Source organism: Rhinolophus sinicus, linkage group LG02 (genome assembly GCF_036562045.2).
Source record: "Rhinolophus sinicus isolate RSC01 linkage group LG02, ASM3656204v1, whole genome shotgun sequence".
Lineage (NCBI taxonomy): Eukaryota > Metazoa > Chordata > Mammalia > Chiroptera > Rhinolophidae > Rhinolophus > Rhinolophus sinicus.
The window spans coordinates 195,095,908-195,122,162 of NC_133752.1; the positions used below are offsets into that span (position 1 = coordinate 195,095,908).

The 26,255-nt window shown below is 54.7% G+C and overlaps 1 protein-coding gene and 1 long non-coding RNA gene across 3 annotated transcripts in view; one reads left to right on the forward strand and one right to left on the reverse strand.

The window, feature by feature from the left end:
- The window catches only part of NFAM1 (NFAT activating protein with ITAM motif 1), a 76,252-nt gene that overhangs the window by 8,437 nt on the left and 41,560 nt on the right, over positions 1-26,255 (reverse strand). Inside the window, exons 1-4 of one of the 2 annotated variants that reach the window (XM_019715440.2) lie at positions 20,825-21,076; positions 6,257-6,586; positions 4,958-5,070; positions 1,698-1,793 (exon numbers count right to left, since the gene is read on the reverse strand). In XM_019715440.2, the coding sequence (XP_019570999.2) occupies positions 1,698-1,793; positions 4,958-5,070; positions 6,257-6,586; positions 20,825-20,927 (642 nt within the window). In that variant the 5' untranslated portion in view covers positions 20,928-21,076. Of the gene's footprint in view, positions 1-1,697; positions 1,794-4,957; positions 5,071-6,256; positions 6,587-20,824; positions 21,077-26,255 lie in introns of those variants that run through there. The other variant, XM_074326486.1, reaches the window with a different exon arrangement.
- Positions 21,024-26,162, forward strand: LOC141570195 (uncharacterized). The gene is made up of 3 exons (XR_012494163.1): positions 21,024-21,130; positions 22,175-22,269; positions 22,832-26,162. It is a non-coding gene; the product is annotated as an uncharacterized LOC141570195 (long non-coding RNA).

Below are 26,255 nucleotides of genomic sequence, written 5' to 3' on the forward strand. Positions count from 1 at the left end.
GAGTCTCTTCCATCAAAAATAATCTTGTGGAAGGATATTTATTCATGCGGGAAGATGTTCATGAAATATTATAACATGGAAAAAGAAATCTGTACTATCCCAATAGGAAAAAGTATGTGTGAATGCATGTATGGGTCTCTTTACAGGTATTTATTTAAAAAGGGTAGAAGGTATAGAAGTCAATGTTAGTAGTATTTATCCCGGAAGAAGATAGAATTGGGATGATAGTTATTTTCTCTCTCTTTTTTTTAAGGAGGGCGCAGCTCCCAGGGGCCCATGCGGGGATCGAACCAGCAACCTTAGTGTTAGCACCACACTCTAACCAACCGAGCTAACTGGTCACCCCTTATTTTCTCCTTTTTGATATATATATATATATAGAGAGAGAGATCTAGTGTGTGTGTGTGTGTGTGTGTGTGTGTGTGTGTGTGTGTGTGTGTGTGTTAACAGCTGACACCAGAAGTCCTCATAGAGAAAATACCATGATGAGTTGCTGGGAGAGAAGAGAATATGGGGAAGTCTGGGCCAAGTGGGAAGCTGTGGCTGGTGGAAATTCCCTGGGTGGAGGGGCTGAAGGCCCTGGGAGAGCTGGCTGCATTGTGTGCCACTTGCAGCTGTCGACACTGCCCCGGGAGGGACAATCCCTTTGCCTCGTCCCTGTCCACAGTAAACAAGGTCATATTCTGCACGCCCTTAGTATGGGGTTTTGTGGACAATGTGGAAGGCCCCAAGTTTCCTGTGTGAGTCAGGTGGGGGGGGATAAGTACAGGGACAGCACATACGGGCACAATCCTAGTGCCGGAGGCAGCCCCAGGACACACCCCTGGGGAACCTGCAGGACCCCGCAGAGCTTTGCACCGCCCAGGTGTGGGGCCAAGATCCCAACCTGGCAGCTCTAGAATTCACGGCTTGAGACCCCAGCTGACATTGGGTGGCATTTATTCTTTACTTTGTCTACAGTGAGCATATATTGCTTGAACTAAAATAGGCATAACTAAAAAAGAATGTTTGTCACCAGCCCAGCAACTGGACAGAGTGGCTGTGTACCGACCAGGTGGGCAGGCTAGGGTGGGATGGCTCACCCAGTAGGGCATGTGGCTGAGTCTCTCCCCCAGATAATTAGGAAGACCACTGCAGTGATGGAAAATGCTAGGGCACAACAGAACTAACTGCGTCCCAGCCCACGTCTCCACTTGGCCGTAAGGATACAAAACAATGTCTGTGTGGGGGGAAGGGGGAGTGTGAAGAATTGAAAACTGTTTATGTGTTCAGGGCGTGGGACAGTGCCTGACCTTTTCATCTTTTTGTGATTCTTGTTGTTGCTGCTGCGATGTTGTTTGTGCAATAAAAACAGGAAGGAGTTGGTGAGCCAGTCAACAGCGTCATCTGGTTGGATGAAGGGACTTTCTTCATTCCCCAGCAACTTGCGCCCTACTACCTCTGCTCCAGAAGTGGGGGGCGGGCCAAGAAGGGGACCCAGGGCACCTCGCATCAACATGCCTACCGGGGGTCAGGACCACACACGTGATCTCAGCTTGCCTTCCCAGAAAGCCCACCAGGCGGGACTTGTCATCGCCAGTTTACAGATGAGGAACTTGAGGCTCGGGAGGTCACACCGCTGGGGCATGACTGAGCCAGGAGACCAGACCTCGAGTCAAGCCTGGGACAGGCAGGGCAGCCCAGGGCCAGGGACTCACCGTGTAGAGCGACTCGGCCGGAGGCTGCTCTGGGCTGGCCGTGCTCAGGGCTGGGCACTTCCTGGCTGGCTGTTTCCATGGAGCCTGCATCTGTTTCTGCAGGGAAGGGAGTCAGAGAGGACTGTCAGGGCTGGGGACGAGTGACTGCCTCCCCTCTCTCCCTCCTTGCACAGACCCACCACGGGAAAGCATGGCAGACTGTCGTGAGGCCACACAGAAATTGATCACTCACACCTTCCACCTGCCCTCTCCAGGGAATCGTGCCAAATCGTGTCATGACCTGCGTCAATCTAGTCATCTGCGCAGAGCCACCAGAAATGATAAAGACCCCATAAGGCACCGCCCACGGACACAAGGCCTGTCTCAGGGGAGGCAGGAGCTGCAGGGCACTGTGCCAGTGTGACAGGGTCCCCGTCACACCGTTGTGGGTGGTCCTGAGCAGATGCCAGCTGGACCAGTGTCCAGTCCCACTAAGCCCCTCATCGGCTGTGGCCTTGTGCAAGCTGCTGTTCTCTCTGGGCCTCAATTTTTTCGGCAATAACCGTCCTCTGCAAAATTGTTGCAAGGATTCAGGGAGGTGACCAGAGGGTAAGTGTTTGGCACTCAGGAGGCATTTAGGTGGCCCTCAGCCAACCTACACACACTTGTCAGGCACCTCTTGTTAGCCAGCCAGCATGAAGAGATGGATACTGTCCCTGCCCCCACCCCCCGGGGAGCTTAACACCCCGTGGGGAGACCGACAAGGGACTAGCAGTTTTCCCAAAGAGTGGTAGTACAGACGCTGACCCCCAGAGACAGAGCTCTGCATATAGGGAGGGAACAAACGCCGTACCTGGCAGGAAGGGATGTGTAAGACCTGAAGGCTGAGAAGTTCGTTTGGAAAGAGAGGGAGGAAAGGCAGAGGGAACGGCAGGTGCCAAGGCCTGAAGGTCCTGAAGAACTTAAAGAGCGCGGCCAGAGAGAAGTGAACCGGCCTGGGTCAGGATGGCCGTGCAGGGGCAGTGAAGAGTGTGGACAATGGAAAACGTCAGAGGGCTTTAAGTGGGAGGGGCCAGGATCACAGCGCAGTTTCAGAAAGCTCCTGCTGCCTGCTGTGTGCACTAATGGTGGTGGTGGAGGCAGGGGTGGCGGGCAGAGGGAAGGCGAAGGGCTCCCGGAGACAGTAGGAGCGGGCGCACTCAGCTCGTTCTGAGGCCGAGGGAGGCCGTCCCATCGTCCCCCTCATCACAGGCACCACACTGCCAACAGTGGAGCAACAACAGCCTCATCTCCGGGCAGGAGCTAATTAAAAACCCTGGCCGCCAGCCAATCCCCAGCCCATTTACTCAGGATTAGCTCTTGAGAGCTACTTCACTCTCCTGCAGAAGCCAGCGCCATACTGTCACAGCACAATAACGGCTCAGGACGATGGAGCCTCACTGGGCGCCAGACAGGGCTCTAAACGCATTACCTGCCTTACTTCATGGACCCCTCAACAAACCTGCAAGACAAGTCTTCCTATCGTCTCTGTTCCACGCATGTGGACATGAAGGCTCAGGGAGGGCAGGTGACGTGCTTGAGGCCACGGAGCCAGGAAGTGGCAGAGGTAGGATTTGAGCCCAGGTCTGTCTGATTCACCGAGATGCTGACCTGACAGTACATGGAGTTTTCGCTCCTCTGTTTTGCCTGAATGTGTACGTCTCATAGGCAGTAAGATAGGTGCTGGCATCCATGTCATGCTTTACTGTTTACAAAGAACTGTGGGACTTGTTCTTGTCTTCATTAATTCTCATAAAACCTGAGGAGGTGGGCATGAATTTCCCATTTAACAGAGGGGGCAACTGAGACCTGTCTACCTTGTCAATGACTCTGCCACTGATTGAACCCAGATGCCCTGTTCTCAAATCTAGTGCCGTTCCCCTGACCACCTGCTTTGAGGGACCTGTCACTTAGAGGCTCTCCTGAACCCCGTGGTGAGCAAGACCCAGGACTGGCCTCACGGCACTGCTGCTGAGACTGGTGGGGCTGCTGGGAAGGTGGGTGGCACTGTGGGGTCATGGGAAGGACCCCCAAATCTGCCAGGGGCTGGGGCAGACTTCTCAGGGTGCGCTATCTCCTGAAATGGGAGAGGGGTCTTTTAAAGTGTCCCAGGCCGCAGAGACAGCACATGGCACAGCACAGGGGCAGGAATATCAGGACATGTCAGAGACACGTAGAAGGATGAGCTGTCAGATAGAAAGAGGTTGGATGGAAATAAAAGATGAAAGGAGATGAGCTGGGAGGCTGGCGAGGGCGGGGCCACAAAAGGCAGGATGTCACTGTCTCTTTACTCAGAGGGCACCAGGAGACGCCAGGGCAGGGAAGAGGTCAGATTTGGTAAGACCTTCATTGTATAAGGCTCCCTCCGCTGCCACAGATGTGGGTGGATTGAGAGTTGGGAGGGGTGATAAGGGGAAGAGGCAAGAGAGCCCCAGGAGTGACAGGCCTTCCAGGGCCTGATAAGGAGGCCTGGGCTGTGGCCAGGGTCCTAGGAGCTCAGAAGGAGCCTCCCTTGAAGAATCAGGGGGTACATTCTGTTACAGTTGTAGGAATGCTCCGCCCCTTGGAGCCAGCCTTGCCCCATGGGTGCCCTGTCCCCGGCCATCAACATTTTCTTCCATTGTGATTTTAAAATGAATACACCAATCAGTGTGGCCATCAGCATCTCAAGAAACCTGCAAAGCCTCAGTTTCCTTCTCCATAAAATGGGAGCGATGCTGTCAGCTGGCCCACCTTGTGGCCTGGCCACCTGTGACCCATGTTTCAGGTGTCAGTGTTCACTTACAAGTCATCCTTTCCACAAGCACTTATTATGCGCCAGGCTCCCCCAGGCACGGGGGGACACCAAATCCCTGCCCTCTAGGGTTTACACTCTGGTGAGCAAGGACAGCGATAGAACCTACTAAGTAAGGGTGAGGGGAGGGGAGTGTGGCAGCAGGGAGACCCGTATTCCAGGTGAGGGCTTCATGGAGCCCTGGGCCAGGGAACGGGGAGAAAGGCCAGGGAAGAAGGGGCTGGACCCTGAACAGAAAAAGCTGGAGCCTGGGTTTGTACAATGAGATCAAAAGGGATTTGGTGGTGATGAGTTGGCAGGTCAGGTGCAGCCACAAGGAGGATGAGGGAGGGGCCTGGTATAAGGGACCACGGGAACACCCATTATGGGACCCCTCACCAGGGCCCACCGGGCAGGCAGGCCCCCCTTGGCCCTCAGGAGCAGTGCTGCCATGTGCGTGGATCCCTACCTTCTTCCAGAGCACCAGAGCTGTGGCCAGGATGCTCAGGGCACTCAGGAGGCCGATGAAGCAAAAGAACAGGAGCTTCTTGGGGGACTGTGGGGGCTCCCGGTAGCCTGTGTCTGGGAGGGCAGGGAAGCAGAGGGGTTAGTTACACTCCACCCCACCAACCCCCAGGCCCCCAACCCCTACGTCTCCTTTACCCGGGACCCCCTTACACCACTGCCCTACAAGGACGCCCAGGCCCTCCTCCCGAGGTCCTCATTCCCACACTCCCTTTGGCTAGGCCTAAACCTGTGTTTGTTTCTTTATTCTCGTTAAGGCAAGGACCACATCTTTTGTTTCTTAGGTGCCCCTGCCTCAATGAGCTGGCTCCACTGAGAGCTGCTTGTGGGACCCTGGGCGAGTCGTTTCACCTCTTGGAGCGTCCGCTGCTCCACATGTGACAGAGCGAGTGGTGAGGATGAAGGGGGTGGGTTTTTTCCGGGCCTGGCAGGTGGCTGGCCTGCACCAGGGGGGGAGGTGAAAGGCACAGCCCAGCCCCTTCCCTGGAGCCATCCATCCTTTCCTCCCTCCCTCCCTCCATCTCCCTGGCAAAACATTTCAGAGTGCCGACCACGTGCCAGGAACACCAGTGTCTGGTATTTATCAAGTGCTCCCTATTACGAGGCTCCAGCCCTTAAACACAAGATCTCATTCATCCCCATACAAGCCTTTGACAGGCAGGGTATTTCCATGAAGACCAGGCGCAAGGTCACATCCCGGCAAGCAGCAGGACTGGGGCCCACACACAGGTCCGTGGGGTACTGAAGCCCCAGCCCCCACCAGTGGGAGTCACCGAGGCAGGTCAGAGAATTATGGCTTCTGTGATGGGCTCTTCGTAATTTTTTGGTGTTATCACTCCTTTGAGAATGTGATAAAAAGTAGGAATCCATCTCCAGAAAGATGTCCGTAAGCTGAGTACTCGCTCACAGGCTGCCACAAACTCATGCGTGCACACTGCACTCACCCAAACCCCGCCTGTGCCGAAGGGTCACTGGGACCAAGGGGTCAAGTGACCTCTCTCAGGTCACCTGGGATCTCTCAGGTGGCCACAGGCAGATCCACACCCCAGGCCTCTGTCCTTTGCACACAAAGGTGCATGTCTCAGCACCTGCGTAGCCAAAAGCTCCCCTAGGACACTCTGGTCTGTTTTGTCAAAGCTGAAAGATGGGGTCAACATTCCCCACTTCAGATCCTGTGCCCTAAACTCTGCTGCATGAAACCTCTGGGCCTTTGCCCTGGGAAGAGCCACAGAGGAGGCCTCACCTCTGACCAGGATGAAGGTACCGCTGCCTCTCTTTTTGGAGCTCGGCCAGCGGACGGAGCAGTAGTAGGTGCCAGTGGCTGATGAGCTGGGCAGCGTGGCAGTGACCTGGCACTTAGTGGTGCAGGTCTGGTTCTCTGTGCCCACGCTGGGTTGGCAGGGAATCTTTTCCTCAGAGCTCTGCTGGTCCTGGAGGTTCACGTAATAGAAGCCGAATTTAAAGGCTTGGAATTCTGGGGTACACGGATAGGTGATATTGCAGCTGAAGGAAATGATCTTGTTGGCCAGAGAGACCATTATGGGGGAGCCAAGTTGGACCACCGACTGCCCTCCTGCAGGGGAAGGAAAAGGAGACAGCGGCTCACTCTTCAAGCTGCTTCCATCCCACCAGCCTCCCCGTGAGGACTGTGGCTCGCGCTCGCACGTCCCATGCACTCGCCCGGCACCTTACACATATGACACCCATCTCCCAACACACCCAAGCAAAGTGTGTAAGAGCTCCGTGTACAGAGAGGAAGGGTCTGATGTTCAGGGAGGTCAAGCTGCTGGCTTTCAATCTCTCAGCAGGTGTGGAGTGGAGCTGCAACCCCACCCGGGGAGGGACAACTCCAGACCCCACGCTTCCACCACGCTCCTCCCCAAAGCCCAAGAAGCTGCACAGGTCTGAGAACACCCAAAGCTGGTGAAGAGGAGAAGAGGAAGGAAGCAGGAAACAAAATAAAGAAACGGTTCCTGGCAGGAAGAAGCACTTCCTGGCAGTTGACAGAAAGAGGGAGGGAGGCAGGTCTGCGCATCTCTCCCCAGCCTGGAGGAGACACACCAGGCATCAGGACAGACAAAGCTTTCCCTGAACCTGAGCTCAGAGAAGGACTTGTCAAGTTTTTAGAGAACATAACAAGTAATGCCCTGAGAGCAGTTTCCCGACAACGCAGAGGTGTTCCTCCTGCCGCCGCTTTTGGCCTTGACCATGATGTTCAATATCTGTTACAAAGGCGATTCCTTGGGAGCTGCCCACTCCCCTCCTCTACCCACCTAGGAAAACAGTTTGAAAGCCCCTCAAGCGTCAGCCTGCCTGGCTGGACTCCCTCCCGCTGCAGACTCCTGAGACGATGGTTAGCTTCTGGGATAGGTCTGCAGCCACCACGTCCACACCCTCAGACCTCAGCTGCACAAGCCCCCTCAACAGCCCTATGCCTTGTCCCCTCAGCACTTTCCTTCTCCAGCAGCCAAACAACAGACAGTTCTAAATTGAGGTCGGCGACAAGCAGCCAGGAACATGCCGGCCAGGTTGTTAATCGAGAGAAGATCATGTGTTGGAGATGCCCAGAGGCAGCAGCGAGATTTATTTTGTTGGGGAAAGTGAGGCGTGGGCCTCCTGCCTGTCGTGTGGGGCTGGCGTGAGGCCAGGCTGGTCTCTGCGCAGGTCTCTTCAGCGCAGCCCTGAGCAGGATCCCAAGGGGAGGGAGGCCAGGCCCTCTGGAAGACTGGGGACAAGGATGGAGATGGCCCTTCGCACTTGTTAGTCCCTCAGAGCTCCGGCCACGCTGATATTTTGAGCTCCCAGACTTATTGAGCAACTAAAGAGACACCCCCTTCCCCAGAGATCTGAAGTCACTGCCAGTCACAGGGAATCGACAAGTATGTCTGGGTGTCACAGTGCGTCAGCTTTATCGGTGTTGATTCTCAGGCGTGGGGAACCCACTGAGCTGGCGTGGGGTTCCCCTCTGGTGGGTGGAGATGTCACTGTGCGCTTTACATCCCTGGGCTCTCCTGCAGGGTGACTGTTGTGGTTTAACTCTAACAGTATATTAGTTTGATCATAAAACAAGGAGCATTGACTCAGGGCTGCAGTTTGTCTGAGGGGTGGCAGTGGTGGGGGTGAGGGGTGGGGGTGCAGAAGCATGTCCCCCGGGTCCCAGATGGGCCAGGAAGGACAAAAGGCAAGATGGGTGAGATGAACATTACTCCCCCTGCCCAGCAACCCCACGGTGCCGTCCATCCTTCCTGCACACACAGCCCTCTGCCCGCTCTGATCTACCCCTGCTGTTCCCTTTGCCTGCGACCTCCACATCCTCACCTGGCCTGCTCCTACTTACTCCCCCAGACTCGGCTCAGGAACCATTGCTGGCTTTTATCCGTGTCCTCCAGTTTGGTTCTCTCAATGACCCTGGGAGGCAGGCAGGGAGAGGGCACCAGGCTAGTGTTTCCTCATGGGAATCGGGAGGTTGGAACGTGACCAAAATCACCAGGAAATGGCCTTCATGGAGGCGTCCCCCCCTCCCATGGGGCCTCCTGCTTCTCCACTGTATGTATCTAAGAGGCCTGAGTGGTGTCAGCCCTACAAGGCCATCTTCCTGTTTGTCCCGGCAGGAAGTCATTCATCCAATTGTCTTAAAAGTTACTCTGCACTTGAGGTGTCCTTCTAGAAAATGGTGGACTCTGCTGCTGCGATGAAACTGATCTTTACAATTTTGGGGGACTCTATAAATAGACAACGATTGGGCCGGCCCCGTGACTCAGGCAGTTAGAGCTCCGTGCTCCTAACTCCGAAGGCTGCCAGTTCGATTCCCACATGGGCCAGTGGGCTCTCAACCACAAGGTTGCCAGTTTAACTCCTCGAGTCCCTCAAGGGATGGTGGGCAGCGCTCCCTGCAACTAAGATTGAACACAGCACCTTGAGCTGAGCTGCCGCTGAGCTCCTGGATGGCTCAGTTAGTTGGAGTGTGTCCTCTCAACCACAAGGTTGCCCGTTCGACTCCCGCAAGGGTTGGTGGGCTGTGCCCCCTGAAACTAGAAAAATGGCAACTGGACCTGGAGCTGAGCTGCGCCCTCCACAACTAAGACTGAAAGGACAGCAACTTGAAGCTGAATGGCACCCTCCACAACTAAGATTGAAAGGACAACAACTTGACTTGGAAAATAAAAGGTCTGGAAGTACACACTGTTCCCCAATAAAGTCCTGTTCCCCTTCCCCAATAAAATCTTTTAAAAAATTAAATAAATAAAATAAAAAGATAGATGACTATTGTCCTGTATTCTTCTGGGATTTGTTATTTTAAGGTCAGAGGGTTAGGGTCATGAAAATGTACGGCCCCTGGCTCAGGTCTGCCACAGAGAGGAGAACCTCAGACCTCGGATGAAAGCGCTATCTCCAAAAAGATGAGGAGATGAGGCAGTTTCTGTCAGTCAATTCCAGCAGCCAATCTGGGGACAGCAGGCCAAACACAGGGGAGGGAGGGAGGCATGAAGTTTCCATGGGGGCCTGGTGATTGCTAATTGCCTTCACCTTCCCTTCTTTCTATTGAGGTGTCAGCACCCCGGAGCCTGGACCACAGCAGCCCCCTCCCATGCTCCTCCTGGACCTGTGCCTCCAAGAGGCCCCTTCTGGGGTGCGGGCTGCTCCAGTGGGCCACCGAGTGTCCCCCAGTGACGGCTCGGTGCTATAGATAGGTTCATACTCATTTCCAAGTCCACAAATTCTTTTCAGCTGCCATTTGTGCACCTCCAACAAACATTTAAGGGGTAGCAGTTAGGTCACAGGCCCTGTCCGAGGCTGGGGGTGGGGGTTTCCCTGCACTGACAACATCCCCAGTTGAACAGGAAACAGAGGGAGCCTGGGGTGGGAGGGCTGGTGGGGAAGGAACCACTAATTCTGGCTGGAGAGGGCCATGCTGGCACCCTGGGGTCTGGAAGTCATCAGTGAACTGAAAGCAAGAACAGTCATGCAGTGGGCTAAAAACGGCCCAAGGACAGAGGGGAAAGAAAATATATAGACAACATACTCAGTGAGCACAACACAGGCCCATGTCCACCAAACACCACGATGATCCTATGGGGCAACTACTGTAACCCCATTTTGCAGACCAACAAACAAACAAACAAACAACCCCCAGAAGTTCTTAGAGGCCCAAATCCACGGATCTCCGAAGTGGGAGAGTTGGGATTTGAACCCAGGTTGTCTGTGCTGAGGTAGTAAAGACAGCGTCTGGTCTGGGCAGTGGACTCAGAGACCCAGCCAAGTGTGACGTGGCATAGGGTTAGGGTTGTTCGTGGTGACACCAAACACAGTTGACATCAGAGAGGGGTTTGTCAGGCTCCTGGCAGAAGTCACACATTTTCACAGCCAGAGGCCAATGGGTGGCTGCATGGCAGAGAGCGTAAGTGGGGAGGGGTCCTGAAGAGAGCTACAGGGCACCCAGCCTGCCCTGTGGTGCCTGCTTCTCACCCCAGACCCACAGGGGCTTCAGTGGGACCCTCGCAGAGCTTAAAGTGTGTCCCGAGTCCCATGGGGATGGCACAGTGACAGGTGTCTATCTGGCACCCGGTGATGGCTACATCACACTTTGTGCCTGTTCAGACAAAGCCAGGAAAAAGGATCGTGTCCCCATGGGACAAGGTAGGCGGGTGCAGGGTGAGCCGGCTCAGGGTCCTCTTAGATTCTGCTCAGGGTGTTGAGAGGGGCGAATGGCCCAGGGAGAAGGACTAGGGGACCTCACATTCCTGGGCTGAGGAGGCAGGGAGAGCCACAGGAGCCCAGCTGGCACACTCCAGTGGGGGCTGCTGAGTGGCATGACAGCGCCCAAGGGAATCCACTCCCACCCTGCAGGTGCAGGGCCACCTGTCCGCAGTACCTGACTGGCAGGCTTCTCAGTCCTGCCCGCCCGTCCCCAGCCCCAGATGGTGCCTTCGGGTGAATCAAGTTCAGCATTTTACTGTTACTCGGTCAGGATTGGAGATTTGAAGAGCTAGGACTCCTTTGTCCCTGTAAATGACCACAGGAGAGTGGTGGGAGCAGCCCAGGGCAGCCTAGCTTTCCCTCTGGGCGTCGGGGGACATCTCCCCATGCTAAAGGATGGCATGAGTGATGCAAAGTCGTTCTTGGGATAATTCTCCAGGAGGCTCTGACTTCTCAGTGCAGCCAAGGGGACAAGCACGGGGGAAAAGCCTCCAAAGAGCCTCAAGGGTTTTCTGTGGGAGGGATGGACTCATTCAATCCAAAGAGCTCAGGAGGCTTTGCCTGGCGGGGGACTGGAAGGGCCGAGAGGAGCTCCGGGGCTCAGTGAGGGCAGAGTCGGGGCAGTGGGCAAGAGGGGTGGGAGTCCGACCGCCAGACCTCCCCCCGCCGACAGGTTGCTCTGCCCAATGTAGGTCAGAAAGGAGAGCGGGCAGCTGGCGGGCGGGGAGAATCTGAAGGTCGGGTCCAGGGGAGTTTTTCTGGATGGGAGAAGTGTGAGCCTGTGTAAATATAGATGATGCAGAGCAGGGAGGTGGCAGCACCCCTGGAGGGTGACGTGCATGGGGGCGGGCTAGCCAGAGGCCGGACTGGGAACTGTTGCAGCCTGGTGTCTGGGAGGGCCCTGGTCCTCGGGCCACCACCCTGCCCAGTCCCCACCTGAGGGCTTGGTTGCTCATTAGGCATCTGCAAGTCCTCCCCTCCCCCCAAACACACACAACCACAAGCACAAATGGTTCACTGGGGCAGCAGACTACAACTGCTAAGCCCTGCCCAACCCCACCTTGCAGGAGGGCGTTTTCCAGGGATGGCACATCCTCCCTCTCTCACTTCTCTGCAGCTCCAAGGACTAAGGCACTGCTAGGAAGCCGGGGGCCTGGCCAGAAATGGGAGCGGGGGTACCTGGGAAAAGCCCAATTTTTGGAGGCACCAGGCCCGGGTTTGAACCCTGGTTCTGCCACCTAAAAGCTGTGCCACCTTGGTCAGGTGACTTTCCTTCTCTGAATCTCGGTGTCTCCCCTGCAACAAGGGAGAGCAATAATGCCAACGTTACAGGGCTGCCATAGGATTAAAAGGCGCCAAGAACATTCATTCACAGGCTGCCACAGGGCCAGGCTGCCACAGGGCCAGGCTGCCTTTCCCCAGAGACAAGGAGGCAAGGAAGTCAGATGAGTCCTGAGTCCTCCCTGTGACAAGCCCACAGCACAGGGCATGTGCGGCACAGTGCCCATGGCACCTTCCTCCTGCTGTCTGTTGCCCGTGTTGGGAAAGACTTTGTCTACACCCACTGACCCTGATTCCTTCCCAGGCTCTTCTTTTGAATCTGTGGCCACTGTGGGTCTGAGAGCTTGACAGCTGCACAACCCAGCCTCTTTGCCTCCCCAGCCAGGGCCTGCCTGGCACTGCCCTCAGGGATCCACCAGCCATCCAGCTGATCCTGCCTGAACGCCCCACTAGAGGAGACCTAGGAAGGAGTCTGAAATCAATTCACTAGGTCATGACAAGCAGTTAAGAAAAATAGAACATGGAGCATTTCATACGTAGTAAAGGCAGTGTCTGTGACCTTCTGGTTTCAGTGATATTCATACACCTTGGCTCAGACAGGGTCACGCTATAACGTGCGTCCCTTAACTTTGGGCCACCATTTAAAAAACAAAAACAATTGTAAGTCCCTGGCCTGGAGGATCCAGCCCATACCGCCAGGCTCTGCACAAGCTTAGCTGCCCTGGCCTTCAGTTTATTTCCCCACAGATGCCAGGCCTGGCAGGCTCTTGAGCCTTTGCCCAGGCTATTCCCACTGATCAGAATGCCCTCCTGTTCCTTTTCTCTCCCTGGTCCGTGGGGTCACCCTCTTGGCCTGCAGGACTTGCTCACCTCCTCCCTGAGCCACTCCTGGGTGCATGGCACCCCCGCACAGCAGATTCGCAGGCACTGATGCTAAGTCATGTGATGATAGGAGTTAACATCTCTGGGCACGCTCCCCTTTTGCAGATGAGAAAACTGAGGCTCAGAGGAGGGAAACGCTTTGCCTAAGCAGCACAGCTAGTCAGTGGTGGAGACGGGATTTTAAGCTGGGTCCCTTTGGGTCCTTAACCCCATACCCTTTTATATCTGTATCTGTATCTCTACCTATATCAGTATCTATATCTATATATAACAAAGATGGCCATATTTCATAAAGCCTAGTGGTAGGGCTGCAGGGTGTATAAAGATGAAAAAGATGCAGTATCCAATCTAGAAGAAACCTTGAGATAAGAGCACAAATTTAACACAAAATACAAAGGGTTAAGCGGCATAAGGGATGTATAATTAAGGAATTATATAAATTCAAAGGCAGGAGGAAAAAGTCTTGCTCAGGTCTGTCAAGCTTTGGATTTTTAGACCTTGCTTCATGTCCCAGAGATGGTCAGCCCTTTCCTGGTTATGCAGTTTCAACTGGGATTAGGCGAGTGTGGGAGCCTCGCCGGCTATTCCACCATGCTTTTAGGTCATTTCAGTAGAATGACCACAGAAGTCCTGGTGGGACAATCCCAGGGGTCTTCTTTGCTTAACCCCACACTCTTAGCCACTGCTATAATTTTAAAATCTCAAAGCCAGCAAAAGAAAAAACTTCTCAAATGAAAAAACTGTACTCTTTTAAAGGGAGCTACAAATTTAGAGGCCATTTTCCGAGATTGGGGTCATCTAATAGGCAGACCCGCCTGGCAATACATAGGGGTCTGGGGACAATGGTACTCAGAACTGACCAGAGACTGTGGCTCCCCAGAAGCGAGTGGCCCCGTGAGCCCGCTACAGCCTGGTCCTGTGACAGGTCCAGCTGAGTGTCCAAAGAGGGCCAGCCAGCATCCTTCCCTTCCTGCAGCAATGACACCCCTTCATCCCCAGAATCTGGCACCCTCCTCCTCTCTCCCCTCCCTCCCCACTCCCTCTGCTGCTCTTGCCTCCTGGCTGCTCCTCTCTGCCTTGGCCCCAGCTCACTGCATGCCTGGAACTCAGTCTCTTCTATGGCTCTAAGCATCGGCCGAGGGTGCGAGAGCACAGACGTGCTGATCAAAGCTGCCCATTCCGACTAAGGTCGATTTTAAAGGAAAACACTTTGATTCCCCAGCTACAGAAGAAAGCAGTTCTCACGGTCTTTATTTTAGGCATGGAGTTTTGCCCTCCAATTTAATTCTGGCATCTTTTGGAGCCATGCCTTTTTTTTTTTTTCAAAGGCTCATCTGAAGGGCTGCTGGGAAGACGCAGGTGTGAGGTTGCTGGTTTTATCCCAGCGCTCCGGCCATTTGCCTGAGCATGAATGCCAGGACGTCACAGCACAACGGTGCGTCCTTCAGGACACGCATTAAACGCGCAGGCGAGTGGCCAAGTGCCTGATTAGGGAGAAGAGTGGAGGCAACCTTTGAACAGGGAGTGTGTCGCGCGGAGCTCTGAGTGCTGATGGCCTCGGAACACTGCCATCAGACTGGCTGTCACATCTTTCAACACCTCCAAATTAGAGGGACGCAGACGGATGTGGCTTGCCTTGTGGGCCATTTCCACAGCCTGCCTGCAGCTCTCATGCCTCCGGACTCTGGACCCTCGCTGCACAGTGGCCATGCAGGGACACAAACCAAGTGCAGAATGTCAAATGTTTGGCCCCAGACATGTAAAAGCTTCATGGGTGTTAATGGGTATTTTTACAGCCTCTCTTTTGGCCGGGCTTGAAAGGGACGTTGTTCAAACTTTGGCACTTTCAAATATATGGTGATGGAAGGAGAACTGACTCTGGGTGGTGAACACAATGGGATTTATAGATGATGTAATACAGAATTGTACACCTGAAATCTATGTAATTTTACTGACAATTGTCACCCCAATAAATTTAAAAAAAAAAGTCACATTAAAAACAAAACAAAAAACTTTGGCGCTCCTTTGACGGTGTGGCCTGGGGCAGCAGGGGACTCTGTTTCTCCCTTTCCACGCTCCTTTCCCCTCAAAGAAGGGCATCAGAATGGGGTGGAAGTGGTATTAGAGCCAAAGGGGTGGTGGGGAGGGTGCTGCTCCTCGTCTCTGTATGGGGGGGTGGTTGAGAGAAACGGAGGGAGGGGATCAGATCCAGGCCCTGCCACTGCGAAGGGAGCTGACTGACAGCAGAAACCCAGAGGGGCCCTGTCCAGCTGGGAGTGGGCCCTTGCTTGTGTTTTAAATTATAATTCTTCAGCCACCACCCCCCCTTATTAAAGCGAAACATGCTCACTATAGAAATTCTAGACACCACAGGGAAGGATCAAGAAGAACGTGGAACTTGTCTGCCGTTCTGCAACCCTGACACCACAGCGGTGAACATTCTGATCTTCCTTTCCTGTCTCTTTACCAAGGCGAACTTTGAAGGAAGAGTAAGGAAGCAGCCAGGTTGGGGGGGAGGGCACGGGGAGGGGGGTTAAGCACAAGAAAGCTCTTGGGGGAAGCTTCTAGAAATCTTGAAACAGGGCACCGAGTTGGAGCACTCAAGAGCCTGCTGAAGTTGAAAGGGTTTGGGGGCGGTCAGGGGAGGGCTGGATGTGGTCCTGGAAACCCAGGAGAGCCTCCGCGGCCTTCTCAACTGGGAATTGATGTGATCATATTTCATGTTAGAAAGATGACAAGAGAAATACTAGAGAATTCCACTCTTCCGCAGCTGCCCCAAACCCTCAAATTAGTGATTCATTCTGTGGGTTTCGGTCCCCCTCCCCACTCCAGCCTCCTTCTAAAATATAAATGCTTCTGGCTGTCAATACACTAACTCCTTCCTGTGGACATTTTCACCAGATCCCTTTTATCCTGACTTCGCTAAAATCTACCTCTCCAAAGATCCTGTACCCTTGGGGCATAGAATCACTCACTACCCTCCGTCCTCCCATCCAGCCTCCTCCCCTCCTACCACACAAGGTCAGCAAAGACCCTGCTCCTGGTCTCTGAATGGGGATGAGAGAAATGGAGGGAGGGGAGAAGACCTCACGGGGTGCCCCTGGGGGTGTGTGCTAAACTGCAGGAGCTAAACTGTGGCTCCTGCTATTTCTGGCCTTGACCCCGACCTTGCAGAAGCCTCCCTCTTTGACCTTCCCTCCTCCCCCAGGACTTCCCCAGCCCACACCTTCTTTCTTCGCCCTTTTCCTGGCTTTTCTTATGCAGCCCACCTCTTACAGTTGGGTACTTGTTCCCTGGTACTTGTTCTCTGTCCACACCCTCACCTGCCCCAGGTGAGCTCAGTCATACCCCCCACCTGGGAGGAAAGGACAGCCCAGGGCTATCCTTTAGCTGATGGCAGTGAGGCTGTGCTGCATGGACCCATCCGGGATCACCCTTGCATATACAGGCTGTCTCCTGAGCCCCTAGCTTTTTAAAACAAGGTCCGGGAAGGGCAGTTGCTGATGCAAAGGGTATGTCTGTTTTACATTTTGATGTGCTGCCAGGTGGCCTCAGAAACGTGCCCTTGGGCCCTATCACAGCTCTGTAAGGAGTGCCTGCTCTGCCCTTGGACTTGGGCTGTGCTCGCCCGTGTCCCCTTCCCCTGGCCCATCAGCAGCAAGCAGGGATCTAGCCTAGAGCCTCAAAGGGGCTCTGGCTCCAGCCCCACCCTTTCTCCTTCACAGCCCACAGTCCTGGGAAGGGTCAGATACCAGAAGATACCAGACAGGCACACCATTCGGCTCCTTCCAGCCACCTTGTCCCCAGGCGGTCCTGAGGTGCCTTCCGTTTGCTGTCCACCAGAGGCCAACATAGAAGGGTGCTGAGCACCAGAACTAGGAATGGGGGCTCAGTTCCTGCCTCTGGAAGCTCACAGTCCATGTGGGAAGGTGGACAGCGAGGACAGAAACAGCCTCAATGGGACCGTGTGCCCTGGAGGCACCGAACACACATGTGCCTGGAGACCACACCCAAGTGTTCACAGCCCCAGACAGGAAGCACTGAAACGTCAATCACAACTTAATGAATTGCAGTATATTCACTCAGTGGGACACACCACAGCAGGGGTTGACAAACGTGTTCTGTAAGGAGCCAGATAGTAGATATTTTATGCTTTGCAGGCCATATGGTCTCTATCGCAACGACTCAACTCTGCGGTCATAGGGCGACAGCAGTCATAGATGATCTATGAACAACTAAGCGTGGCTCTGTTCCAATAAAACTTTATTTATGGACATGGAAATATGAATACTGTATAATTTCACGTGTCATGAAATATTTTTCTTTTGATTTTTCCCCCAACTGTTAAAAAATATGAAAACCATTCATAACTCGTGAACCACACAAAAAGGCAGTGGGCTGGATTTAGCCTGCGGGCCATGGTTTGCGACCCCTGCTTTTTAACAATGAAAACAAACTTCAGCCAACCCTCAACTGGATACATCTTTAAAAAACCTAACACTGAGTGAAAGAATGTTACAAAACAAGACACACATCATTCTGATTACACCCACCAAGTTCAAAAACAAGCAAGACTAATCTATATCATGCAGGGACGCTTAGCTTAGTAAAGGGGAGAGGGGGTGTCTTGGGGGGTATGGGGGGGCGGGCTCTGGGGCACTGGAATATGCTCTCTTTCTTGACCTGGGTGGTAGTCACACAGGACTTTACTTTGTAATATTTATTGTACCTTTCTGTATAAGTATTATATTTCACAATTTGAAAAGAGAAAGCAGTGACAATAGGACCTATTGGAACGGCTCTGAACCCCTACCTCACAGGCATTTATAATCCACCTGGAATTACAGCCCAGTGGGGATTGTATCGCACTGCTCTGCTGAGAGCCGCCCCTCCCCAGTCTAACTGAACCTCACATGGCGGCTCTGCCTTCTGGCCTCCCAGCCTTCATCCATGCTGGGCCTGCTACCCACCCTCCTGCTCTGTCTCTTCCCCACCTCGTCTCCACTGCCCCCTCCCACACTCCCCCTGTCCCACCTCCAGCAGTGAGCTGCTTCTAGTCTGCCTGCCTGGAAAGCTCTTTATTGGGATTAGACAGATGAAAAGCAGAGGCCAATCCTGACAGGAGCCAGAGCTGTGCAAAGGGAGGCAGGGGGCTCCTGAATGTCTTTTGGATGACAAAGGGAACAGTGACACCTGAGTCAAGAGCAAACAGGGGTGTGCGGGTGGCAAACAGGAATTGGTAACTTCCACCTCTGGTGATGGGTCAATGTTCTCCAGGCCGGTCTCCAATCTCAGTCTCCACCAGGCTGAGAGTGGGGGCTGTGGCCTGTCTAATCCCTCCCTTGCCTAGAACTGGTCCTTCTCAATGGATATTTGAGAAATAAATGTAGCCCAGAGTCCTGGAAAGGCCAGGAAGAGAAAGGAGACTGACATTTGTTGAGTCCATTGAGGCTCAGAAAGGTTAAGTAACTTGCCTGAGGTCACACAGCAGTCACTAGAAGGCAGGACTTGAACCTGGTCTGCCTGGCCCCAAAGCCCTTGGCGGTGACTGAGGACTGGTAGAAGCTGGGCTTGTGCTGCTGCTCCCAGGAACGCTGAGCATCAGGCTCAGATGATTTACCCCTGGGAGAGCACTTGACACAAGTGGCTGCAGGACCCTCTGAGTAGAGTTTGCAGAGGGCTCAGGACAGCAGGCCTGAGTCCCAGCTCACAACAGGAGGACAAGAGTTGGGAACAAGAGAGGTCCTGAGAAGCCACCCCAGGGTGTGCTAGGGGCCCCTGGAAAGGTTGGAGTGATTCCTAGGAGGCCCTGGGCTCACCAAGATGTGGAGTGTTTTGATAGGCTCTGCAAGGCTGGCAGGTGGCTGGCATTCTCTGAGCCGTAACCATGTGCCCTAGCCACTCAGTCTCAGGATGAGCTACCAGGCAGGCACCCATTTAACAGATGAGGCAACTGATTCACAGTGACATTAAGAACCTGCCCAGGGTCCCGGGGTGAGTCGCAGAGCTCAGAGTCAAACTCAGGCTGAAGGCCCCTGGCCTGTCCCCAACCCTGCGTCATATGGCCATTTAGGGATACAGTGCATTGACCCTGGGCTTCAGTGACCACGCTCTCCAAGAACCCCTGGTGACATAGTTGAGGGTGCAGGTTAGGGCTTGGTGCTGGCATTTGATAGAGCTGATTGCCCTGGGCTGATGGATGAATTCAGGGGAGGTTTGGGGAATGCGGGAGCAGCAGGATTCCCTCATTTTGATCAAACCCTCAAAATTCAGAGACAAGAGGGTGGGGAAGGGGCGTGGAGTGACAGAGACAGAGCTGCAGGGGCAGGACCAGGAGTAATGGGGTGCTGTCTGCTGCTCCAAGAGTTCTAGGAGGCTGGGAGGGTGTTTTCACCTCTTGTGAAAGAGCAGAGTTTCTCTTTTGTGTAACGGAGGTGGGGGTGGGGGAGTGGGGTGGAAATCTGTTGTTTGTTTGCAGTTGAGAGGATTACAAAAGAGCTTCTCACAGCAGCACCGTGCAAAGTCTCTTCCACTCAGTTTCTAGGATGTACCTGGTCCTTTCTGGGGAGGAGGGACCACACAAAAAGAAATGATGGGAATCGGGGGTAATTAAGTTAAAAATGACTAAGAGTGAGTTCAAATGCATTGTCCCCAACAAGCTGCATTTCCTTGAGCCATCTTTGCACTGGCCCATCTCTGAGGGGTGGGAGGGGGTGGTAGATGATGAGATGCAAGGAGAGATGTCACCAGGGGCCCACCATCAGCTCTTGCCTTTCTGGGGGTGGGGGGTTTTTCTGTGAAGAATATTCTTTAGAAAGAAAGGCGAGAGGAACCCCAGAACCCACTGACAATGGTCCTAGCTCCAGGCTCAGGCTGACCCGGGTCTGAACCCGACCTCTACTCACTTGCTAGGCCTTGGGCAAGCTACCTGGCCTCCCTGGGCCTCCATTTCCCTGTTCTTAAATGGTGCCGGTGGGGACAGCGCCTCAAGATGAAGAGGACTGAGTATCAGTGTGAATGTGATAATACATAACTGTTCTTGTTCATGGTATAAGTGAGGCAGAGGAGGAGGCAGAAGCGGGGGCAGCTCCTGGAAGCCTCATCAAAGTCTGAGTGAAATGGAAGAAACACACCCAGCCTGCACAGTCGGCGGGTAGAGGGGATCCTAGGAATACAAGAGGGAGAGACAGAGCCCAAGAGACCCGTGTGGGCAGCCCTGGTGAGGGACACTCCTGGGGGTTCCTTAGCCTCTATGAACTTACCCCAAGGCCACCCACCCCAGGTCCTGGCTTGGATCCAGGCCACCCAGCTTCTGAGGGGGCCTGCGACCAGGACGAGGGGGCACAGTGACAGCCCTCAGAAAGGCCTAGCTCCCAAGTTGTAAATAATGCTGTGGCCTCTGGTTGTATTTCAGGAAGTGGGAGGTGCCACCCTTTCTGGCGACAGTGACAATTTTGTACCCCAGGTTCTAGTGCTCCCGGTGGCCAACCTCTGCCTTCCCTCCTGCTCCCAGCTAACACAGTGACAACACCGAGGGTGTCCCTGCCACTCGGCAGGTTCAACCTGGTGCTTCCATCATGTGCTCCGCTGGAGGTGAGATGTCCCTCCCCGTTGACCCCTGCACCCAATCCCAATGCCCCCAGGCTGCAGCAACGCCCACCCATCTTGTTTAAGGGTCAAGGAGGTCAAGCTGTGCTGGGAGGGAGGCTGTTAACACAGCCGTGAGGAGGGGGCACTGTCCCCTCCCCCCCACAGCCCCTTCAAAAGCCACCTTGACGAGGCATTAGCTAAACATCTCCTGGTCCCCAAAGGCTTCCCCTGTGAAGCCTGCAATGTTCAAACGCAACCAGCAAATCCCCTGAGACAGGAATTAGCTGCACGCGGCGGGGCGGGTGGATGAAAGCCTCTCTGATGTGCGGAGCCAGCGAGCGCGTGAGAAGAAAGACGGTACCTGCGAGCTGCACGGTCCAGGGGGACAGGAGCAAGCCCAGGAGCCAGGGGGCCGTGAGGGGACCTGGCGGCGGGGCCCACCACTGCGGAGGCCGGCTCTCCATCGGGGCCTCCTGGTCAGCGTCCCTCCTTCCTCTTGAGTTCACAGGAGGGGGCAGGCTGCCGGCAGCCCCAGTTCCCCTTCGTGTCCCCACCAAGCTCCTCCCTGGCCGCTCTTCTGCTTCCTGGAGGCCTCACTGGGCCTGCTCCTCACAACAACCAGGAACTTTCCACTCAAGTAGCCACCGGCCCCAGGTGGAGGGGTCAGGTGAGGAATCTGCAGGAGGGCTGGGCGGGGCCTCCCAACCCACTAGGTGGGTGGGCTTTCCCCTCCTCCGCCCCTTTTCAGCTGGTGGCGGGTCCAGAAGACACTGGTGACTGAAGGGGGACAGATTCCACGAGTAACATCAGGGCTTGGTTCAGCTGCTCACTTCTGAAACTCTTTAAAAATAACCACGTTTGTGTGGACTTCCCCCTGTAAATAGTCCAGGAGCCTCCCCCTGCCCCATACCGTGCTCATCAAAGAGCAGGCTTTTAGGTAGGGGTAGACCGTGGTTGGGAGGATCCGGGAGGGGGCAGGTTCGTGATGGAGGAGGGGCAGGCAGTCTGGATGAGGGCAGGAGCCACAAGTTCCCCACCTCACAGGGTGCCAAACAGCTCTGGGACTGGAAGGTGGCTGGTCATAAGCGCAACAAGGGCCACCCTGGGTCCCCCGCGGAGGCCCGTGGATGCTCCCCCTCCAGCCCACCTCAAATGTCTTTCCTCGCTGAAGCTTCCCTAAACCTGAGCTCATCCCCTGCCCCACCAGGAGACACAGGAATTGCTTCCCCATCTGGCCTGGCATCCAGCAGGCACCAACATAGGGACAGCAGTTATCCGCAGACCGGGCACCTTCTGCCCTGGACATTCTGGAGCCCAACACCAGGCCACCCTGGATGGGGCAGGGGGAAAGGTGTCTGCCTGCTTGTCTGGAGTGGCAGAGGCAAGGGGTCCAGGGGTGATGGTGAGGGACGCAGCATGCTGGCACGTGGAGGAAGTGGGGCAAAGGTGGTTGGGTTTCAGCTGAGCACTTCATCTCCTTTCTCCATTAACCCTCAAGAGAAATGTCATCCTGTTGTACAAAGGAGAAAGCTATTCCCCTCAGAGGCAAAGCAGCTGGCCCAAGATCAGGACGGGGCTCAGGGGCAGCACGGAACACCCAGCTGTGTAAGCCGCCCCCCAGCCTTTCCCCTCACCTCCCACTGCAGCCCCCAGTGGTGGCATCATGGGGTCCAGCTTCTGTCCTTCACCCAAGGCTTCCCTCTCCCCTCAGCCGCTTTGCACATGAGTGATGAAAGCCAGAAGACGCTTCCCACCAACACCAGGAGTGCTGGGAGGACGCCTGGCAGGAGCGGGACCGCCCACCAGGTGAGGAAGACGTATGAATGCAAGCCGGTTCCGTTCCGACCGGCTGGGGGGCGGAGGGGACCCCAGTGGTACTGACTGTTGATCCATCACGATGATACATGATCGCATGTGTCACGGTGAGACACAGATAATCTGCTTCACGCTGTTTCTGAGCTCCTGGGGGGAGCAGGTTGTCTAAGCACCTCGATGCCATGGTGACAGACGTCATGTTAATGCCTCTGTGCACGGAGGGAGCATTTTAAAGGCATCAGTCTGTGAGTCTCTTTGTGACTTGGCATCAGGAGGTGGCCGAGGGCCAGGCTGCCTTGGAACATGGGCACAGGTACTGCCTCTGCCCCTGCCTGTCACACAGGTGCTGCTGTAGCCCGTCCCCAGCTCTGAGCCCCCTCATGCTGCAGCCCACGTTCCAGTCTCAAGGTGCACCCTGTCTAGGGAGGAAAACAGAGCCCCCAGACGGGATCTTCACCTGCCCCGAGTGAGCGAGTGGGCGCGAGACCCCAGCCTGGCTGTGTTTCGTTCCCACCCTCAGGAGCTGCCTGTTTTCTCTGCATTTCTTCCCCAGGCTGCACTGTGGGCAGAAGTGCCCTGGGAAGGGGACCACTCTGCTCCCACCGCCACTGCAGGAAGCCACTTTCTTCTTCCCGACAGACTCCAGTGCCAGGAGCCCACCAGCTGGAGGGGCCCCCTTACAGTGACCCTCTATAGCGGTCTGATGCCTGAGACCCAGAGCAGCTCACTCCTCCAGTCCTTGGGGTCCTCACTGCCCTGGGGTCCCAGGGGTGGATCGATCAACCCCTTGTTTCCTTCCGTCCTCTCCTTCATACACCCCTGCATTGGAGAAGGTGGAGGATGGCATCCCTCCCCTCCCAGTGACACCCAAGTGTGCCTTGGGGGGGTACCCCTTTCTGTACCATGTAGCAGGGGGCATTTGGGTGGCACTGACCCCGCTGCTCTCTGGGGGGGAGACGTGACCACTAGTCCAGGGGCATGATTCGGTCCCTGAGAACCAGCTGTGACGCGGTTGAAGGAGACCCATCTAATTGTGAGCTGGGCTGGCCCATAGTGAAACAGCCTCCTTTCTCAAGAGGGAGTGAGCGCTCTGTTACTGGACGTGTGCAAACCCACCTGGAAGCTATCCACCCTGCATGTTCCTGGGAGATTCCTGGCCGGGCTGGAAGGCTGACCTGGCCCATCTACAAAGTCCTTTCTCAGTCCAACCTGTCCTGTATTTTCTCTTCTTTATTAAGTAATTGTTTCATGTAGTGACTACTTCACTCCTCATAGAAACCTAGAGGGGACAATAGGTGTTACTGCCCCAATTTTACAGAGGAGGAAACTGAAGTTCAGAGAGTGCAAGCCACCTGCCCAAGGCCACACAGCGAGTAAGCAGTGAAACAAGGATTTGAACTCCTGTGACTGCGCTTTTAAACACTGTGTTCTCCTGCAGTTTGCTTTACCCTCCCAGCAGGGCTGGTATTATAACCCTCATCCTACAGATTTAGTGACAGAGAAAAATAAAGTGGCCTGCTTGGGCTCGTGGAGGGGATCAGAGGCATACCTGGGACCAGAGTCCAGGGTTTTCCTATTGGCCGCATGCCCAGAGAGAGATAAGATTTTCCTTGCTAAGTTGGTTGCGGGGAGGCAGTAAGGAGCTAGTGCCTCTCCCCCGCCGAACTGAAAATAATTCTGAAGATCTGAAAAAACAAGGTGGCATCATTTCTCAACATTTACTCCATGTTCACCACGTGCCAAGGCCTTGCTAGGTTTAGGTCCTTGGTTCAACTGTGTCCCTGAGAGACAAGCACCGACCAGGAGGCCAATCACAAGAGATCCTTGGTGGCTGGTGTCAGAGCCTCCAAGTTCCTTTGCTAATGGTGCCACCCCCTTCCCCTCCCTGCTACAAGGACAGCCCCCGGCTGTCCTGTGTCAATGGCGCCACCTTGTGGCCTGTGGGAACGCCCTCACCTGCAATGTCTTCATCTCCCGGTGGCTTCTTCCCCTTCTAGGGCCAGGCCAGGGCTTGAGAGGCAGGCAGCATGACAGAGTGGTGGAGGGGGTCAGGGGTAGGCAGGACCAGGAATGTGCTGGGTGGGGGGCTGTGGGAACGGAGCGCAGGGCATGCCTCTCTAATGCCCTTCCTCGGAGCCCCTAGGAGCCTCTTTCAGAGCATGTCCCCTCTGTTCTAACAAGCTGCTATAGCTGGGAACACTTCCTAAACTCCTCCTGGGGAACCGTCATCGGAGCCGGTTATTGGCCACCAGGCAAACCAACCCCCCTGCCAGGCAGGGCAGGGCTCCCCAGAGGGAGTTCAGCCAGTTAAGGAAACAATTAGCTTCCCCTGAGGCTAATTCATGCATTGTCACCCCATGCAATTCTATGGTTCTATGGGGCAGAGGGCACAGGCGGGTGTGTGGCAGCCACTAATTATGCAGATTCCCGCCCTTACCTGAGACTTGGCTCCAGGAGACTTTAGGAGGCCAGCAGATCTGTATTTTAACAGACCATCCTTCTCACACTTGAGAAACTGCCCCCAAGAACTTCCAGAGGCAGATTCCCAGAGGCTGTGGTGAGCTTGGCCATGGGTCAGGAGGACCCTTCAAAAAGATTTGCTCCTCCCTCCCCCTCCCTGCCTCCCTCCCTCCCTCCTTTCTGCCCCCTTTCCTCCCTCCCCACTTGCGAGGCCACCATGGGTGTCCTGAGACTCTAGAGCAAGCCCCCTCAGGTTGCTCTCTGACCTTATCTCTTAAGCCAATGGGGGCAGTTTCCTCATCTACAATATGAAAGGGAGTGAATACCCACCGCCTCAAACGGATTTGATGAACAACTGGAGTAACAAGACATGAAAGTACTTTGCAAAGGATAAGATGTTGGTTGAAAACAGCTGTTTTGCCATAAACATTTACTGAGCCCCTCTCTCGTTAGGTTTCTTTCCAAGGGGCTTGGGGGATTTGCAGAGAACAAGGGTCCAGCAAGGGGAGATGGAGCAGGTACAGACCCCGAGGGGGGATGCGGTTCTGGATGAGGAAATCTGTGGAGGGAGACATTCAGGAAGTGTGGGGAGTGGGACCAGGAGCGACAGGAGAGGGGAGCCCTCCAGGCAGCATGAGTCTGGTCTTGGATCTGGCCCCCGTTAGGACTCCAGAAGCGGTGCAGAAGGCTGGGTGGCGTCAGGGGACTCTACCCCGTGGACTCGCCCACCGGTTCGGCCTGGCTCCTTAGCTCTCACCTCTTCTCTCTGCCCAGCAAGTTCTTTTACTCACTTCCCTTCCCACTGCCCTGTGGCTGGGCCAGCCCCCTCAAACCCCCATGGGCATTAGGCTCACAGACAGCGAAGAACCCAGGCCAGTACCTCTAATCCCTACAGGAGTCCGGAAGTCCCTCCAGGGACCCACAAGAAACTTTGGGTCACTTGTTCCTTCATTCAACAAACTTTTCCAGGGCATTGCTCAGGGCCAGGCCCTGTCCTGGGCACCCTCTGTCTAGGGCAGAGCTTGACACCCACACATCCAAGTCACAACCCAGTGGGAACCCAGCGTGAGGGGTACACAAGCCCAGAGCAGGCTGAGCCTGCCATGGAAGCCAGGCCACACAGCATTCACAGAGGCTCAGTGAGAGGCTTCCAGGAGAAGAGAGGGCCAGCAAGGAGGGGGCAGGGTGCGGTGGTGGGGGCTAGGGTGTCAGGTCCAGGCCGAGGAGCTGAGGCAAGAAAGGGGCCCATTTATTTTTCTGTTAAAAAAATTACTGGTATTGCAAATACCATGTTTCCCCGAAAATAAGACCTAACTAGAAAATAAGCCCTAGCGTGATTTTTTTCAGGACGACATCCCCTGAACATAAGACCTAATGCGTCTTTTGGAGCAAAAATTAATATAAGACCCCCTTATTTTGGGGGACTCATGATAATATCTATTTTTACTGTTTTTATTTCACATTTACAGATTTTCAGGTACTCTGAGTTAAGCGGCTTTCTGGCCATTCCTGGAAGC